A 20,263-nucleotide genomic window follows, 5' to 3' on the forward strand; every position below is an offset into this window, starting at 1 on the left:
CAATGATACCCAACACTTGCTCAATCACTCATTGATAGTGACATTTTAATTGAAGCCTTTCATAAGGGAAAATAGTGATTAAAGACAGACAAATCTATGTGTTAATGAATATCCTGTTTCTTTCTCTCAGCCTGAACAAACTTCCAGGTCAATGGGTGTAGTCACCAACATACAAACCATTCACTTTGCAGTTACTGCCTCTCCTGTTATATCCCGCACTAACACTGCGCCATTTTCAATTCGTGACCCCACTCCGCTCGAGCTCTGTAACTTCTTCCTGTCCCACAACTCTCTCTGGGAGCGGGCTACTGAGTTGGACGATCGGTCATGACCGTAATGAATGGTAGAGCAGGTTCCGTGAGTCAGTTTAGCTCAGTTGGCTGCTGAGCGATGCTAATAGCTACTTGTTCAATTCCCATATTGGCTGTGATTATTCATGAAGACCTTGCCCCTTGCCTGAGGTGTGGTGATTCTCAGGTTAAATCATCACCAATCACCTCTAACCTCAAAGGGAAGAGCAACACATGGTGGAAGGATTAGCCGGGTAAATTGGTGAGGATAGGGCCTGGGTGGGATTGTGGTTGGTGCAGTCTTGATGGGACAAATGGCCTCCTTCTATCCTGTCGAGGCTCTATTTGGAACTATGATGACTTCACTTAGAACACGGCAGGGATTAAGGAGCCTCATCGACCCTTCGAATCACCTTTTGATTTGTTTTGTGATTTATTTTTATTAAAGGCAGCATCCCTTTAAGGGTCTTTCCCTTGAATTTGCCCCTCAGTTTGTTTAATTTACTCTAATTAGCTAATTAAGCAGGCTTGAAAGGCCAAAGGCCCCACTCCGACTCCAGCCTGCTGATTTTATAATCCACCATTGGTGGTTGTGTCTTAGGGAGAGCTCCAGAATTCTCTCCCTGAATCCTCCCACCTCGCCATCTCTATCTCTCCCCATTTAAAATTCTCTCTATCACTCTTAGAATCACAGAATCCCTATAGTGAAAGTCCATTCAGCCCATTGAGCCTGAAACCAGCCACAATCCCACCCAGGCCCTATCCCCATAACCCCACATATCTGCCCTGCTAGAACCCCTGACATTCAGGGGCAATCTGGTGTGGCCAATGCACCTAAGCCGCACATCTTTGGAGAAAACCGGAGCATCCAGAGGAAACCCACACAGACACGGGGAGAACATGCAAGCTCCACGCAGATAGTGACCCAAGCTGGGAATCGAACCTGGGTCCCTGGTGTTGTGAGGCAGCAGTGCTGACCACTGTGCCACTGTGCCACTCTGATCAAACAGTTGGTCACCTGTTCTAACAGCTCCCTTGTGTAACCCGGTGTCAGGTCTCTGACGGATTGACCCTCCGGTGAAATACTTTGGGACATTTGACCCTGTTGAGGGTGTGTGTGTGTGTGTGTGTGTGTGTGTGTGATGTAAGTGCTTACCTGGTACAGCACTGTTCCCTGAATGCCCTGTTGTGGGTAACAATGACGGCAACAGTGCAAGCAATGACTTGTTGTAACTGGAGGCTGTCTGTAGATTAATTAGTGATCACAGTCAGTTAATAGAGTCACAATGATTCTGCTAAATCTGTTCATGCAAATTAGTAAATGCATAATGATTAATGTGGGAAGGGGAGAAGGGGCTCATTATGGTTTACTGTCAAGTTGCTAATCACTTTGAATTGTGGTACATGATTAACTGTCATGGAGCAGACCCTGTAATCCTGCAGACACACTGTTGGTTATGTGGTTAAACATTTTAAATTGAGCTCTGCGAGGGGTCAAACAGACTCAAAACGTTGGTTCTAATCTCTCTGCACAGATGCTGTCAGATCAACAGATTTTCCAGCATTTTCTGTTTTTATTTCAGATTCCAGCACCCGCAGTAATTTGCTTTTACGTTCAATTCATGGCCTTTCCTCGTGGGACATGGGCGTTGCTGGCTGGGTCAGCATTTATTGCCCCATCCCCAGTTTCCTTTAAGCTGGGTGTCTCACTCCACCATTTCAGAGGGCAGTTAAAATCCAACCACATTGCTGTGCCTCTGGAGCTACATGTAGGCCAGACCGGGTAAGGACGGCAGATTTCCTTCCCTAAAGGACATTAGTGAACCGGATGGGTTTTTCCAACAATGGTCATCAGTATATTCTTAATTCCACTTTTTATTGAATGCAAATCCCACCATTTGCCGTGGCAGGATTTGAACCCGGGTCCCCAGAACATTAGGTGAGTCTCTGGATTAATAGTTTAGCGAGCATGGCACTAAGCCATCACCTCCCCTTGTCTATTAAGGAAGGGGTCCTTTTGGGTCAAGTACACCTGTTAGATTGCCTCGGGAGTAAAAGGGTCAGAATAAATCCAAGCAAAATGCTACAGATGCTGGAAAACTGAAATAAAAACAGAAAATCCTGCATTAAGACCAAATGGGTTTAGTGGCAACTGTGGAGAGGGTTAATGGGTTGGGTTGAATATAATTCTTCTTTGGAACTGAAAGAGAGGGGGGATCTTATAGAGACGTATAAGATAATGAAGGGGATGGATAGGGTAGAGGTAGAGAGATTCTTCCCGCACAGAAAGGATAGCAGGACTAGAGGGCACAGCCTCAAGATAAGGGGGGGGGCAGTTTAGATCAGAGTTGAGGAGGAACTTCTTCACTCAAAGGGTGGTGAATCTCTGGAATTCTCTGCCCGTTGGAGTGGTGGAGGCTGCCTCGCTAAATATATTTAAGTCACGGGTAGATAGGTTTTTGACAGACAAGGGAATTAAGGGTTATGGGGAGAAAGCGGGAAAGTGGAACTGATCCACTTCAGATCAGCCATGATCTTATTGAATGGCGGGGCAGGCTCGAAGGGCTAGATGGCCTACTCCTGCTCCTATTTCTTATGTTCTTATCTGAAGCACAGCATCTGTGACAATGCAGCAGTCCCTCAGAACCTACACACAAAGAGTAGGAGAGGTTTGGAACGCTCTTCCACAACTGCCAGCTGATGCTAGATCTGTCGCTATCGTTAAATCTGAGATAGATTACTTTTTTGTTATGTCGAGGGCCAAAGGACTATGGAGTTCGGCCACAGATCAGCCGTGACCTCAAATAACAAAGAACAAAGAAAATTGCAGCACAGAAATAGGATCTTCGGTCCTCCAAGCCTGCACCAACCGTGCTGCCCTAAACTAGTCTGAACTAAAACCCCCTACCCTTCCGGTGACCATATCCCCCTATTCCTATCCTATTCGTGTATTTGTCAAGATGCCCCTTAAAAGTCACTATTATATCCGCTTCCACTACTTCCCCCAGCAGCGAGTTCCAGACACCCACCACCCTCTGGATAAAAAACCTGCCTTGTACATCTCCTTTAAACCTTGCTCCTTGCACCTTAAACCTATGCCCCCTAGTCATTGATTCTTCCACCCTGGGAAAAAGCTTCTGACTATCCACTCTGTCCATGCCCCTCATAATCTTGTAAACTTCTATCTGGCCTCCCCTCAACCTCCGTCATGAGAACAAGCCAAGTTTCTCCAGCCTCTTCTCATGGCTAATGCCCTCCATACCAGGGCAACATCCTGGTAAATCTTTTCTGTACCCTCTCCAAAGCCTCCACATCCTTCTGGTAGTGTGGCGACCAGAATTGAACACTATATTCCAAGTGCGGCCTCACTAAGGTTCTATAAAGCTGCAACATGACTTGCCAATTTTTAAACTCAGTGCCCCAGCCAATAAAGAATACATGCCATATGCCTTCTTGACTACCTTCTCCACCTGCATTGCCACTTTCAGTAACCTGTGTACCTGTACACCCAGATCCCTCTACCTATCAATACTCTTAAGGGTTCTGCCATTTACTGTATAAATTACTTTACCTCATTGAATGGTGGAACATGCTGAATGGGCTGAATGGCCTACTCCTGTTCCTATGTTCCTAAACATTGACATTGGGAGCCTGGATTCTTTTTTATTTGTTCATGGAGTGTGGGCATCGCTGCCTGGGCCAGTATTTATTGCCCATCCCTGAAGGCATTTTAGAGTCAACTATATTAGTGTTGGTCTGGAATCACATGTAGGCCAGGCTGGGTAAGGACAGCAGATTTCCTTCCCTAAGGAACATTAGAATTATGTATTCAACCCTCCAGAGTGGGACTCAAACTGACTTGTAGACTAGAGCGGTAACTGCTGACACACAGTTAAAACAAGGCACAAGTACAGCCCTTGGTGCCCCGGTCAAGACCTGATCATCATCCCTCCCTGTGCCTCACTCTCCAGTAAAGACACCACTTGGAGTCTTCATGTCTGGTACTAGCAGCAATCTGTGCCAAGTTACGGGGTGGTTCTGTTGTCCTAAAACTACTCATTTACCAGGTAACTAACTCCTCCTGCATCAGGAGAGGTCTAACAAGGGTCAAAGTACCAACTCATTGCCAAGGCACGTTCTGCATGGACTGAGATTTCTATCAACCGCTGATATAACTTGCCAATTTGCACACATTCGTACACATATATCATTCTCTAACTCAACCATGGCTAAATAACACAATAGAAAATGCTTTTACAAAAGCATATCTTTTAGACAAAACTTAATTAAGATTTCAAAATCAGACTTCTGTTTGTGAGATTGAGGAAATTGACCGTTTTCCAGTGATCTAAGTGGGGAAAAAATTGCAAAACCGCTGTGGATCCTGGGAACTTGAAACGCTAACAGGTACGGTTCCAAATATTCAGCTAGTCTGACAACACCTGTGGACAGAACTGGAAAATACCACCACACTTTTTTTAATTCATTTATTGGACATGGGCATCGCTGGCTGGCCAGCATTTATTGCCCATCCCTAGTTGCCCGAGGGCAGTTGAGAGCCAACCACGTTGCTGTGGCTCTGGAGTCACATGTAGGCCAGACCGGGTAAGGATGGCAGATTTCCTTCCCTAAAGGACATTAGTGAACCAGGTGGGTTTTTCCCACAATGGGCAACAGTTTCATGGTCATCGTTAGATCCTTAATTCCAGATCTTTTTTAGTGAATTCAAATTCCACCATCTGCCGTGGCGAGATTCGAACCCGGGTCCCCAAAACATTAGCTGAGTTTCTGGATTAATAATCTAGCTACTAGCCATCACCTCGTATATGTTGTAAGTCGCATAACTGGCTGTAAGGTACGTCAGGAAACCATATTTTGACCCTCCTTGCTCTGAATCTGGAGGTGGGAGAAAGAATTCAACTGTTACCGACTGTCTCAGCTATCGGGGGGAGGCACAGAGTGTGGCAGGAGGATAGCCAGGTAGACTCACAGTTACCAAGGCTGGAACAGCGAGGGACACCATGCAAGTTCACCCATGCTCAAGAGCGGATGTTTAAAATCAAATGTTTAAGAACAAAAGAACAAAGAACAGTACAGCACAGGAAACAGGCCCTTCGGCCCTCCAAGCCTGCACCACTCATTGGCCCAACTAGACCATTCGTTTGTATCCCTCCATTCCCAGTCTGCTCATGTAACTATCCAGATAAGTCTTAAGCGATCCCAGCGTGTCCGCCTCCACCACCCTGCTTGGCGGCGCATTCCAGGTCCCCACCACCCTCTGTGTAAAACACGTTCCTCTGATATCTGAGTTAAACCTCGACCCTCTCACCTTGAACCTGTGACCCCTCGTGATTGTCACCTCCAACCTGGGAAAAAGCTTCCCACTGTTCACCCTATCTATACCCTTCATAATTTTATACACCTCTATTAGGTCTCCCCTCATTCTCCGTCTTTCCAGGGAGAACAACCCCAGTTTACCCAATCTCTCCTCATAGCTAAGACCCTCCATACCAGGGCAACATCCTGGTAAACATTCTCTGCACTCTCTCCAAAGCCTCCACATCCTTCTGGTAGTGTGGCGACCAGAACTGGATGGAGTACTCCAAATGTGGCCTAACCAGCGTTCTGCAACATCAGACTCCAGCTTTTATACTCTATACCCCATCCTATAAAGACAAGCATGCCATATTCCTTCTTCACCACCCTTCTCCACCTGTGCTGTCACCTTCAGGGATTTGTGGACTTGCACACCCAGGTCCCTCTGTGTTTCTATACTCTCGATGGCCCTCCCATTTAGTTTGATCCCAAAGAGCCAAAGTACAAGTTTGTCCAAGACACTTTACAGTCAATGAAGAAACTTTTGTCACTGTTAACACATAAAAAAAATCTGGAATTCAGAAATTGTCGATTGTGGGGAAAACCCATCTGGTTCATTAATGTCCTTTAGGGAAGGAAATCTGCCGTCCTTACCCAGTCTGGTCTACATGTGAGTCCAGAGCCACAGCAACGTGGTTGACTCTTAACTGCCCTCTGAACAAGGTCAACTAGAGATGGGCAATAAATGCTGGCCAGCCAGTGATGCCCATATCCCACAAATGAATTAAGGCAGGATTCTCTGACTGCGCGCCCCTAAAATCCGGAGATTCCCGCCTGACGTCAATGGACCTTTACATGGTCTGCCCTCCCGCCTGCTAGAATTCCAGTGGCGACCGGGATGGGAGAATTTCAGCCAATGTAAGTGTAAACCTCAGCGGTGCAGGAATACAGCTCACCATTACCTTCCCGCTTTGGGATAGGTAACGAATGTTGGCCCAGCCAGTGTCACCCACATCACATGAAGGAATAGAGCAAAACTATCTCTATTATTGACTTTGCTGAGTTGTGTGAACAGAGACTGTGGGAATCGAACCTGAAGCCAAGCCGGTGAGTGTGGCCTCAGTATCAGCAGTGAGTGAGAATCTCTCAGCCTGGAAGGTAGCTGACTCTGTTAGAACATAGAACACTACAGCACAAACAGGCCCTTCGGCCCACAAGTTGCGCCGATCACATCATCACCTACCAATCTACAGACCTATCTATAACCCTCAATCTCATTAAACCCCATGTACTCATCCAGAAGTCTTTTAAAAGACCCCAGCGAGTTCGCCTCCACCACCACTGACGGCAGCCGATTCCATTCACTCACCACCCTCTGAGTGAAAAACTTACCCCTAACATCACTTCTGAACCTCCCTCCCCACACCTTAAACCTGTGTCCTCTCATAGCGACCATTTCAAACCGGGGAAATAGCCTCTGAGAGTCCACCCTATCCATTCCTCTCAACATTTTGTAAACTTCTATCAGGTCGCCTCTCAACCTTCGTCTCTCCAGGGTCTGCCTCAGGCTGTAGGCTGTAGGCTGTAATGTCACCTTCAGTGACCTCTGGATGTGCATTCCAAAGTCCCTCTGATCTTAAAGTTTATTTATTAGTGTCACAAGCAGGCTTACATTAATACTGCAATGAAGTTACTGTGAAAATACCCAAGTTGCCACACTCATGCACATGTTCAGGTACACAGAGGGAGAATTTGGCATGAGCAATCCACCTAACCATCATGTCTTTTGGACTGTGGGAGGAAACCAGAGCACCCGGAGCAAACCCTTGCAGACACGAGGAGAATGTGCAAACTCTGCCCAGACAGGCTGCGAATTGAACCCGGATCCCTGGTGCTCTGAGGCAGCAGTGCCTAAAAGACACTTCCAAACTGGATCCGGTTCGTGGGTACCCAGGGTGGGGCTGAAGACTCAGTCCTCAAAGGCTGCTTTGAGGATTTATAGATGATGATTTGGCAGATATAACCTCTTCCTGCCTCCTGCTTCCCGAGGGAGTATTCAGGGAGAGGGATTGGAAGGGTAGTCACTGCGACATACATTAAAAGTTAATGCAATTCAATCCCAGGCTCCCCACTGGTACTAGCTGGTCAGGTTGGCCTGCGTGAGTCAGGAGCGTCTGTTCCAACACTTACATAGAAACCAGAAGCAGGAGTAGGCCATTCGGCCCTTTGAGTCTATTCTGTCAGTCATTTTGATCATGGCTGATCATCAAATTCAACATCCTGATCCAGCCTTCCCCCAGCCCCCACCCTAACCCTTGATCCCTTTAGCCCCAAGAGCGATATCTAATTTCTTCTTGAAACCTCTCAACATTTTGGCCTCAACTACTTTCTGTCGTAGTGAATTCCACAGGGACGGCACGGTGGCGCAGCAGTCAGCACCGCTGCCTTCACAGCACCAGGGACCTGGGTTCGATTCCCAGCTTGGATCATTGTCTGTGTGGAATCTGCACGCTCTCCCTGTGTCTGCGTGGGTTTCCTCCAGGTGCTCCGGTTTCCTCCCACACTCAGAGATGTGTAGGTTGGGTGGATTGGCCATGATAAATTGTCCCTTAGTGTCAGGGAGATTTGCAGGGCATACACATGGGGTTAAGGGGATAGAGTCTGGGTGGGATTGTGGTTGGTGCAGGCTTGATGCTCCGATTAGCTTCCTTCTGCGCTGTAGGGATTCTGTGTTCACTGGGTGAAGAAATCTCTCCTCACCTCTGTCCTAAAAGGTTGGCCCCTTATCCTCAAACTATGACTCTTAGTTCTGGACTCCCCCACCATCGGGAACATAAGAACATAAGAAATAGGAGCAGGAGTAGGCCATCTAGCCCTTCGAGCCTGCCCCGCCATTCAATAAGATCATGGCTGATCTGTCGCTGCTCAGTTCCACTTTCCCGCTTTCTCCCCATAACCCTTAATCCCCTCTCTTATCAAAAACCCATCAACCCATCAATAAGATCATGGCTGATCTGTCGTGGCTTAGTTCCACATTCCCGCCCTCTCCCCATAACCCTTAATCCCCTTGCCTATCAAAAACCCATCAACCCGCGTCTTAAATATATTTAGCGAGGCAGCCTCCACCACTTCAACGGGCAGAGAATTCCAGAGATTCACCACCCTTTGAGTGAAGAAGTTCCTCCTCAACTCCGTTCTAAACCGCCCCCCTTTATCTTGAGGCTGTGCCTTCTAGTCCTACTGTCTTTTCTGAGCGGGAAGAGCCTCTCCACCTCTATCCTATCCATCCCATTCATCATCTTATACGTCTCAATGAGATCTCCCCTCATTCTTCTAAACTCTAACGAGTACAAGCCTAGCTTATTCAGCCTCTCCTCATAGCTCAACCCCCTCAACTCCGGTATCAGCCTAGTAAACCTCCTCTGCACTCCCTCCAAGGCCAAAATATCCTTGCGCAAGTGCGGCGACCGAAACTGCACACAGTACTCCAGCTGCGGCCTCACCAGTGCCCTGTACAGTTGCAGCAAGACCTCCCTACTTTTATATTCAATCCCCCTCGCGATGAAGGCCAGCATCCCATTCGCCTTCCTGACCACCTGCTGCACCTGCAGGCTGGGTTTTTGCGACTCATGCACAAGGACCCCAAGGTCCCTCTGCACCGTCGCCTGCTGCAGTTCTTAGCCAGTCTTTCTGAATCTACCCTGTTAGAATTTTATAAGCTTCTATGAGATCCCCTCTCACTCTTCTAAATTCCAGTGAATTTAACTTTTACAGGAACACAAGAACAGAGTTAGAAGCTGTGACAATCCTATCTTGACAGGTTATTGGTTGCATGTGCTGCCTAAGATGTGTGTCAATGACACATATGAATGGCACTTTGTCCTTGAGAGTTTTATTGAATTCTAACATTCGCACACTTGCTAAGTTTATCTCTGTACTCTGTTTCCCATCATTTCCCGCCAACTGCACAACACGACAATCACAACAAGAAACTCTTTGTGAGGTTAGGGGTAAGTATAAAACAAGCTCTGATGCAGTATAAAGGAACGAATAATACACCGATAAGAGGATTAGATTATAAAGACAGGTTGCATAAATCTGGCTTGTATTCCCTTAAATAAAGGAGATTAAGGGTTAGGCTGATTTGAGGTGCTGAGAATGTTGAAAGGGTTCGATAGGATTGATGTGGAGAGATTATTTCCTCTGCTGGGGAAGAACAAGGGAACAGAATCTTAAAATCAGAGACAGCTTTGGAAGAGAAACCAGAGAACACAAATGTCAATAGAGGTTTGGAAGTCTGGTCTCGCCAAAGATAATGGACCATCGAATCCCTACAGTGCAGAAGGAGACCATTCGGCCCATCGAAAACAATCCCACCCAAGCCCTATCCCCTTGTATTTACCCTGCTAATCTCCCTGACACGAAGAGACAATTTAGAATGGGCCAATCAACCTAACTTGCACACTTTGGACTGTGGGAGGAAACCGGAGCACCCTTTGGAAACCCACGCAGACACATAGAACATAGAACATAGAACATTACAGCGCAGAACAGGCCCTTCGGCCCACGATGTTGCGCCAACCAGTTACAAAAACAATGACCCACTAGCCTATACCAATCCCTTTTCGTCCATAAACCTATCCACAGATCTCTTAAATGCCCCCAAACTAGGCGCATTTACAACTGCAGCAGGCAGGGCATTCCAATCCCTCACCACCCGCTGGGTAAAGTACCTACTCCTGACATCCGTCCTGTAGCTACCCCCCCTTAATTTAAAGCCATGCCCCCTCGTGCTAGCTTTCTCCATCCGAGGAAAAAGGCTATCACTGTCCACCCTATCTAAACCTCTAATCATCTTATATGTTTCAATAAGATCCCCTCTTAGCCGCCTTCTTTCCAACGAAAACAACCCTAAATCCCTCAGTCTCTCCTCATATGACCTCCCCTCCATACCAGGCAACATCCTGGTAAACCTCCTCTGCACCCTCTCCAAAGCCTCCACATCCTTCCTGTAATGTGGGGACCAGAACTGCACACAATACTCCAAGTGCGGCCGCACCAGAGTTGTGTACAGTTGCAACATGACGCTGCAACTCCTAAATTCAATCCCCCTACCAATAAACGCCAAGACACCGTACGCCTTCTTAACAACCTTCTTAACACGGAGAGAATGTGCAAACTCCATACAGACGGTGACCCACACTGGGAATGGCGCCGGGTCCCTGGCGCTGTGAGGCAGCAGAGCTAACCTCTGTGTCACCGTGCCACCTTACAATGCTGGGGAACAAATGAGCTTTTATGATTAGATCAGGACATTTTGATGGGGAAGGGTATTAAAGAATATTGGTTAACGGAGGGTGAGTGGAGTTGTGGTATTGACCATCTGTGGTCTCATTGAATGTCAGAGCAGGTTGGAGGGGTTGAATGTTCTTGATATTCCCATATATGCAATTTGGGAGGGTGGGGGAGATGGGAAGTTGGGGTAATGTCACTCTATTAGTAATCCAGTGGTGCAAGAGGGCAGCATGGTGGGACAGTGGTTAGTACTGTTGCCTCACAGCACCTGGGACCCGGGTTCGATTCTGGCCTCGGTGGCTGTGTGGAGTTTGCATGTCCACCCCGTGTCTGCCTGGGTTTCCTCCGGGTGCTCCCGTTTCCTCCCACATTCCAAAGATGTAGAGGTTAGGTTGATTGGCCACGCTAAATTGATCTAGTGTCAGGGGATTTGTGGGGTAAATGTGTGGGGTTAGGGAATAGTGCCTGAGTGGATGTGGTCGGTACATACTCGATGGGCTGAACGGCCTCCTTCTGCACTGTAGGGATTCTGTGGATTCTAATGTGTCCCAAGCTCCGGGGTAATGACCATACGAAATAAGAGGAGAAGGCCATTCAGCCCCTCGAGACTGTGCTGCCGTTTAATAAGATCATGGTTGATCTAAAACTCCCTAAGTCTACTTTCCTGCCTTATCTTAATAACCCTTAACTCCCCAACTGATTAAAAACCTTTCTCAGCTTTCCAGGTTTCCTGGGGTAAAGAATTCCAAAGATTCCCTGCTCTCTGAGAGAAGAAATTCTTCCTCAAATCTGTCTTAAATCAGTTCCCTTTCACATTGCGACTATACCCTCCGGTCCCACACTCTCCCCTGAGTGGAAACATCCTCCCAATATTTACCCTGTCTACCCCCTAAGAACATTATATATGTTTTGATTTGATTTGATTTATTATTGTCGCATGTATTAACAGACAGTGAAAATTATTGTCTCTTGTGCGCTATACAGACAAAGCATACTGTTCATAGAGAAGGAAACGAGAGAGTGCAGGATGTAGTGTTACGGTCATAGCTAGGGTGTAGAGAAAGATCAAGTTAGTGCGAGGTAGGTCCATTCAAAAGTCTGACAGCGGCAGAGAAGAAGCTGTTCTTGATTCGGTTGATACGTGACCTCAGATTTTTGTATCTTTGTATCCCGAGGTCCATCAAAGATGCCAGAAGGCAGTCCCGGGCCATATTAGAGTCCCAGGCTAGCCACACCAACCCCCAGGCAGGGCCTGTGAGACAGTTCAGTCATATCACCTCACTCTTCTGAACTCCAAGGAGTACAGACCCAACCTGTTTAATCTCTGCTCCCATGGCAGTCCCTCCGTCCCCGGGATCATATCCCCGGGATCGTAGTTTATGAGGAGAGATTGAATAGATGGGGTCTGTACTCGTTAGAGTTTAGAAGGCTGAGGCGGGATCTTATAGAGACTTACAAGATAATGAAGGGGATAGATAGGGTAGAGGGAGAGAGATTGTCCCCGCTTAGAAAGGATAGCAGGACTAGAGGGCACAGCCTCAAGATAAGGGCGGGGGGGGTGCAGTTTAGAACAGAGTTGAGGAGGAACTCCTTCACTCAAAGGGTGGTGAATCTCTGGAATTCTCTGCCCATTGAAGTGGTGGAGGCTACCTCGCTAAATATATTTGTCATGGGTAGATAGGTTTTTGATAGACAAGGGAATTAAGGGTTTATGGGGAGAGAGCGGGAAAGTGGAACTGATCCACTTCAGATCAGCCATGATCTTATTGAATGGCGGGGCAGGCTCGAGGGGCTAGATGGCCTACTCCTGCTCCTATTTCTTATGTTCTTATCATCCGAGTAAACCTCCTCTGAACCGCCTCCAATCATAATATATCTTTCCTTAAATAAGGGACCAGAACTGCTCACAGTATTCTAAATGTGGCCTCACTAGTACCTTGTACAGTTGCAACAAGACCTCTTTACTTCTACACTCCAACCCCTCCTTGGAATAGGAGCCAGCATTCCATTAGCCATTACCCATGAGTTTGAATTCCTGGTAGAACTTAAATCCAATGGATAAAATCGGGAATTGAAAGCAGTAACGGTGACCAAAAAAACCTACCAATGTTGTTGTTAAGACCCATCTGATTCACTAACATCCTGAAGGGAAGGAGACCTGTTGTCCTAACCCAGTCTGGCCTACATGTGACTCCTGACCCAGATCATTTGGCAGCATTTCTGAGCGCTCCCCGCCCCGCCATCCCCCCGATGCATTTTGCGGCAGGGATGGTGGTCCACCATTGGCTGATGGTGAGATCTTCCTGTCCCCTCACTGTTGACGTGGATTCCCGTCGTTCGCACCCTCCACTGCCAGGGGAGCAGGGGGGTGGGAGGTGCTGGGGGAGGGGGGGGGGGATAACACTACATTCTGCACTCTCTCATTTCCTTCTCTATGAACGGTATGCGGAGTCCTTGTGCATGAGTCGCAAAAACCCAGCCTGCAGGTGCAGCAGGTGGTCAGGAAGGCGAATGGGATGCTGGCCTTCATAGCGAGGGGGATTGAATATAAAAGTAGGGAGGTCTTGCTGCAGCTGTATAGGGCATTGGTGAGGCCGCAGCTGGAGTACTGTGTGCAGTTTTGGGCGCCGCACCTGCGCAAGGATATTTTGGCCTTGGAGGGAGTGCAGAGGAGGTTTACTAGGCTGATACCGGAGTTGAGGGGGTTGAGCTATGAGGAGAGGCTGAATAAACTAGGCTTGTACTCGTTAGAGTTTAGAAGAATGAGGGGAGATCTCATTGAGACGTATAAGATGATGAATGGGATGGATAGGATAGAGGTGGAAAGACTCTTCCCGCTCAAAAAAGACAGTAGGACTAGGGGGCACAGCCTCAAGATAAAGGGGGGGCAGTTCAGAACGGAGTTGAGGAGGAACTTCTTCACTCAAAGGGTGGTGAATCTCTGGAATTCTCTGCCCGTTGAAGTGGTGGAGGCTGCCTCGCTAAATATTTTTAAGAAGCGGGTTGATGGGTTTTTGATAAGAGAGGGGTTTAAGGGTTATGGGGAGAGGGCGGGAAAGTGGAACTGAGCCACGACAGATCAGCCATGATCTTATTGAATGGCGGGGCAGGCTCGAAGGGCCAGATGGCCTACTCCTGCTCCTATTTCTTATGTTCTTATGTTCTTATGTTCTTATGCTTTGTCTGTACAGCGTGCAAGAAACAATACTTTTCACTGTATGTTGGCGGGACTGGAAATCCCATGGGTGGGAACGGGAAAATAAATGATTTCTTTGGAATTAAGAAGCTACCGATGACCATGAAACCATTGTCGATTGTCGCAAAAACCCATCTTATTCACTAGTGTCCTTTAGAGAAGGAAATCTGCCGTCCTTACCCGGTCTGGCCTACATGTGACTCCAGAGCCACAGCAATGTGGTTGACTCTCAACTGCCCTCTGAAGTGGCCAAGTGAGACACTCAGCTTAAGGGAAACTGGGGATGGGCAATAAATGGTGACCCAGCCAGCGATGCCCATGTCCCACGAATGAATAAAGGAAATTAAGGGGAATTAAGGGTTATGGGGAGAAAGTGGGAAAGTGGAACTGATCCACTTCAGATCAGCCATGATCTTATTGAATGGCGGGGCAGGCTCGAAGGGCTAGATGGCCTACTCCTGCTCCTATTTCTTATGTTCTTAAATGCTGGCCTTGCCAGAGATCTCGGTATCTCATGCATGATTTAAAAAATCAATCCATTGTGGAAAGTGAATAACATTGCTCTTCAGGATCTAATTTGATTTGATTTATTATTGTCACAAGTATTAACATACAGTGAAAAGTATTGTTTCTTGCGCGCTATACATACCATTCATAGAGAAGGAAAGGAGAGGGTGCAGAATGTAGTGTTACAGTCACAGCTGGGGTGTGGAGAAAGATCAACTTAATGCGAGGTAGGTCCATTCAAAAGTCCGACAGCAGCAGGGAAGAAGGTTTTCTCGAATCAGTCGGTACGTGACCTCAGACTTTTGGTGGAAGAGAGAATGTCCGGGGTCTCCTTGATTACGCTGCCTGCTTTAACCAGTGGCGATTTCTGATTTATCCCTCGCTTTGTTTCTTTCCCACTCCCTTCTCCTCTTTTCCAGACAATGCAACAAAACATCCAATGGCAGCGACAGCTGTACCCTGATGTGCTGCGGCAGGGGTTACAACCCCTACATGGAGAAGCTGGTGGAACGCTGTCACTGCAAGTACCACTGGTGTTGCTATGTAACGTGCAAGAAGTGCGAGAGGATAGTGGAAAGGTACGTCTGCAAGTGAGCTCCTCGGCTGTCTCCCCCCCCACCCCGCCCCCCACCACCCCCCCCACCACCCCACCACACACCATCCCCCAGGTTCCTTTGCCCTCCCCACCCATTCCCCCACCCCCAATGCCCCTCCACAAAGACACGCAGGGAGATTGGACGAAATGAAGAACCTTGCCGACCTCACCCTGATGTGTCGAATCCGGTTCTCAACACGACGGACCTGTCCCAGCAACCTGGGCTGAGCGACATTCCTTCAGAAAGCCTGGCCCTGTTTCCCACTGGATTTGAAGAGGATGGGAAGCAGGGAAACCTCAATGAGGAGACACGGTCGCTGCGGCGCTGACAACTCTCTGGTCTGTCCGGATGAGGTTCTGTCCAGGCTTGGGGGAAGGAGGCACCCACTCGCTTTAGCACCTCTGCATGTCCCCCGCCCCCCCCACCTCCCCCCTTCCCCTTTCCCTATCCCCTTACTCACTTGAGATAAAAAGATAGCTGGGGGAGGGGGGTGGGGTTGGACAAGTTTTAAGGATCGGTGAATTTTGGCCAAGGGAGGTTTGGGTTTTGTCTCAATCGCTGGAGGAACCAAAGAGAGCAAGCAATGGGCGGGTAGTGGACGTGCAGTAGAGAAGGTGGAAATCCGGAATGCAGGAAGTTACAGCAGAGTGGAAGCAGGGGAAGGGGGAGAGGGGAGAGGAGAAGGGTGAGGTGCAACCCCTGTGGATATAATCTCCCCCCCGGAAATGGCCCTTCTAATCTGGTCCTGGCAAAAGCTGGCGCAGTTGAACACAACAGGTTCAGGGATGCATCCCGGTTTCACCTTTCCGGGTGCAGGAAATCGCACGTCTCCAGGTTCCTCCGAGACCTCTCCGGGTACAGGATCGGAATTTCAACACGGAAACAGAACATTTGCCGCTCTCCTGAACAGTGGCCCTGGCATTGTTGGCAATGGCTTTCCCACAGTACCCCAGCAGTGACTGTAAATATATAATCTGTACATAATCTTTTCTATTACTGGCTACCAAATAATTTTTAAAAATCTGAAAAACATTAATATTTATAAGACTTTAGAATTTTTTTTTGCGGAGACTTAAATATAAAGGTTTTTGTGAAAACAGTGTCCTATTTTTTTTCTTTGAAAGACTTTTAAATAAATACATTTTTAAAATGTCAGACTATTTCTTATTTTGTTACTTAAATTCGTAAGCTTATCCAGTAATAGTGGTCTTATCTCTCTTTCTCTGTAACTCTAACCCCATCAGCGATCCCTAACGCCTCCACTCTATCGCTGCTCAGAAAGGTATTTTCTCTATTACAACCAACGGATATTACACTGTCACTGACACCAACAAGCGGAGCTACACACTTCAATGTTAGCTGGCCAGAGGAATTCAGCCATGGTTTTATCATGGAATCCTACAGGAGGCCACTCGGCCTGTCAACTTTGCACCAATCACCGTTCAACCCCGACCTTATCCCCATAGCCCCAGTGCATTTACCCTAGCTGGTCCCCCTGACACTATGGGGCAATTTAGCATGGCCAATCAACCTAACCCGCACATCTCTGGGCTGTGGGAGGAAATCGGAGCACCCGGAGGAAACCCATGTAGACACGGAGAGAACATGCAAACTCCACACAGATAGTAACCCAAGCCAGAATTGAACCCAGGTCCCTGGTGCTGTTGAGACAGCAGTGCTAACAACTGTGCTACCATGCCATTTCTATATGTTCAATGTTCTTCATTGCTGTCTGGGAGAAGGGTGTTCCAAACACTAACAATCTTCTGAGAGAGAAGGAAAATTTCCTCATCTCCCTCACTGAGGAATGAGGGCTCATAATCATAGAACCCTACAGTGCAGAAAGAGGCCCTTCAGCCCATCGAGTCTGCACTGAACACAATCCCACCCAGGCCCTAACCCCATATCCTTACATGTTATTACCCGCTAATCCCTCTAACCTACACATCCCTAGACACTAAGGGGCAATTTCTTAGTATGACCAATCAACCTAACCCACACATCTTTGGACTGTGGGAGGAAACCGGAGCACCCGGAGGAAACCCACGCAGACACGAGGAGAATGTGCAAACTCCACACAGACAGTGACCCGAGCCAGGAATCGAACCCAGGACCCTGGAGCTGTGAAGCAGCAGTGTTAACCACTGTGCTACCATGCCACCCCCAAATGGCACAGCGGTTAGCACTGCTGCCTCACAGTGCCAGGGACCTGCGTTCAATTCCCGGCTCGGGTCACTGTCCGTGTGAGTCTGCACATTCTCTCTGTGTCTTCCTCCGGGTGCTCCGGTTTCCTCCCACAGTCTGAAAGACGCGCTGGTTAGGTGCATTGGCCATGCTAAATTCCCCCTCGGTGTTTCCGAACAGAGTGTGGAGACTAGGGGATTTTCACAGTAACTTCATTGCAGTGTTAATGTAAGCCTACTTGTCACACTAATAAATAACCTTATGTTATCGTTAAGAGGAGCAGAATCAGTATTTCAAAATGCTGAGGCGGGGAGGGGTGGGGAGGTAACAGTATATTGTAGGTAACAGCGGGCAAGCTGTTTCGCCCATTTACCCAAGGCAAACCTTAGTGTCAGGTTGATAAGAGGCCTTAAAACCGAAAAAGCTACACTGACCAGGGAGATCTGGAAATGAGGTTGATCAGGAATGATTCACTTTCTGGGCGAAGGAGTGGACCCTTGGCCCCTCTGCGCAGTGACAGTGGGGGGAGGGGTTGTCTAAACGGACCTAGTTTTAGGCAATCGCAATTGGTAAGGAGCCCGTAACAGTGCTGTGTCGAATGAAATGATGTCAAGAGTTTACACTGCTGGTGCGGCCAAACATCTACACTCATGCTCAGTCTTTCTAACACAGTGAGTGTAGATGAGTTACCAGACTAACATAATCGAGAAGCATTAAACCATTGACTCATAGAGGTTTACAGTGTGGAGGCAGACCCTTCAGTCTGCTTGTCCATGCTGCCCTTTTTCATTTAATCACTAAGCTCGTCCCAATTGCCCACATTTGGCCCATATCCCTCTATTCCCATCTTACCCATGTAACTGTCTAAATGCTTTTCAAAAGAAAAAATTGTACCCGCCTCTACTACTGCCTCTGGCAGCTTGTTCCAGACACTCACCACCCTCTGTGTGAAAATATTGCCCCTCTGGACACTTTTGTATCTCTCCCCCTCTCACCTTAAACCAATGTCCACCAGTTTTAGACTCTCCTGTCTTTGGGGAAGTATATTGATTATCTAATCATTGAACCAAACATGGACAGGTAACCAAAAACGAGGTCAAAGATTTTATGGATCAATTTAAATTCTGAGCGTTACATGTTGGGAAGGATGCAAAGGTTTTCCAGAGGCTACAGAGGAGGCTGAGCAGGATTGTACCAGGGATTACACAGAGAGACTGGAGAAACTGGGATTGTTCTCCTTCGTATAGAGAAGGTTGGAGGGAGATTTTATTGAATAATGAAGTGTTTTAATTTATTAAATAAGGAGAAACTGGCAGGAAAGTCAGTAACCAGAGGACACAGGTTTTTAATATAATTAGCAAAAGAACCAGAGGGGAAGATGAAGAGAATTTTTCTTTGACACCAGGAATTGCGATTTGGAACATGGTAATATTCAATAATGTCAGTAAATGAGGAGGAGAGAGTCTGAGTTATGGGAAAAGAGCAGAGAGGGAGTGGGACTTGTTAAAGGGCACTTTCAAAGAGTAGACACTGGCAGGCCAAGCGGTTTGAAGGGGTTTGAATGTCCAGCCTCATCCCCAGATCAGCATCAGATGGGCACAGTTATCCACTGACTGAATGATCTCCAGAGAGAAATTCTGGCAACGTAGCGGAGAAATAGCTTCAAAAACCCAGACCGCTAGCCTGGAAGAACAGACAAAGGAACACCGCCAAGAAATTTAACGCATGAATCAAAAACACAGTAAAACTGCAGTTCAGAATAACTGATTGGAAGCTGTTGTGACACAGCTCATTTAACCGGTCATTCAGCAATTCATCTGGAGTACTGAACACTCACACACGCACTCACACACACACACATACACACTCACACGCACACACTCACGCTCACACACATGCACACACACACGCACACACTCACGATCACACACGCACTCATACATACACACACACACACTCACACATACACACACACACACTCACACACACATACTCACGTTCACACACACACTCACACACACATACACACTCACACACACACTCACACACACACACTCACGTTCACACACACACTCACACACACATACACACTCACACACACACTCACACACACACACTCACACACACATACACAGACTCACACACACGCACACACATACTCACACACACAGACTAACACACACACACTCACGCACACTCACACACACACTCACACACATGCACTCACACACACATACACACACACACAAACACACACATACACACACACGCTCACACACACACACTCACACACATACACACACACACAAACACACACATACACACACACACACTCACACACACACACACACACACTCACACGCACACACTAACACACACACACACACTCACACACACAAAAACACACACACACTAACACACACACACACAGAGACATCTGGTGGTGCGCTCTCAGAGCTTCTATCACAATCAGTGAGCAAGATATTTGTTTAGAAACTTTATGAAAACCAGAGTACATTACATTTTCCTGAGATGTGTGATGCCCTGGAATCTCATGGGTTGCATGGTGGCACGGTGGTTAGCACTGCTGCCTCACAGTGCCACTGACCCGGGTTCAATTCCAGCTTGGGTCACTGTCTGTGTGGAGTTTGCACGTTCTCCCCGTGTCTGCATGTGTTTCCACTGGGTGCTCCGGTTCTCTCCCATAAGACATGCTGTTTAGGTGCATTGGCCATGCTAAATTCTCCGTCGGTGTACCCGAACAGGAGCCAGAGCGTGGTGACTAGGGGGATTTCACAGTAACTTCATTGCAGTGTTAATGTAAGCTGACTTGCAACACTAATAAGTAAACTTAAAAACTTTCAAAATCAACATGGGAG

The 20,263-nt window shown here is 47.6% G+C and overlaps 1 protein-coding gene across 1 annotated transcript in view; it reads left to right on the forward strand.

The window, feature by feature from the left end:
- The window catches only part of wnt11 (wingless-type MMTV integration site family, member 11), a 63,905-nt gene extending 48,707 nt beyond the window's left edge, over positions 1-15,198 (forward strand). Inside the window, exon 6 of the mRNA XM_080197984.1 lies at positions 15,024-15,198. Coding sequence (XP_080054110.1) covers positions 15,024-15,198 — 175 coding nt within the window. The remainder of the gene's footprint in view (positions 1-15,023) is intronic.
- Positions 15,199-20,263: the final 5,065 nt, after the last annotated feature.

Source organism: Carcharhinus amblyrhynchos, chromosome 10, assembly GCF_965287045.1.
Source record: "Carcharhinus amblyrhynchos chromosome 10, sCarAmb.v2.hapA, whole genome shotgun sequence".
Classification (NCBI taxonomy): domain Eukaryota; kingdom Metazoa; phylum Chordata; class Chondrichthyes; order Carcharhiniformes; family Carcharhinidae; genus Carcharhinus; species Carcharhinus amblyrhynchos.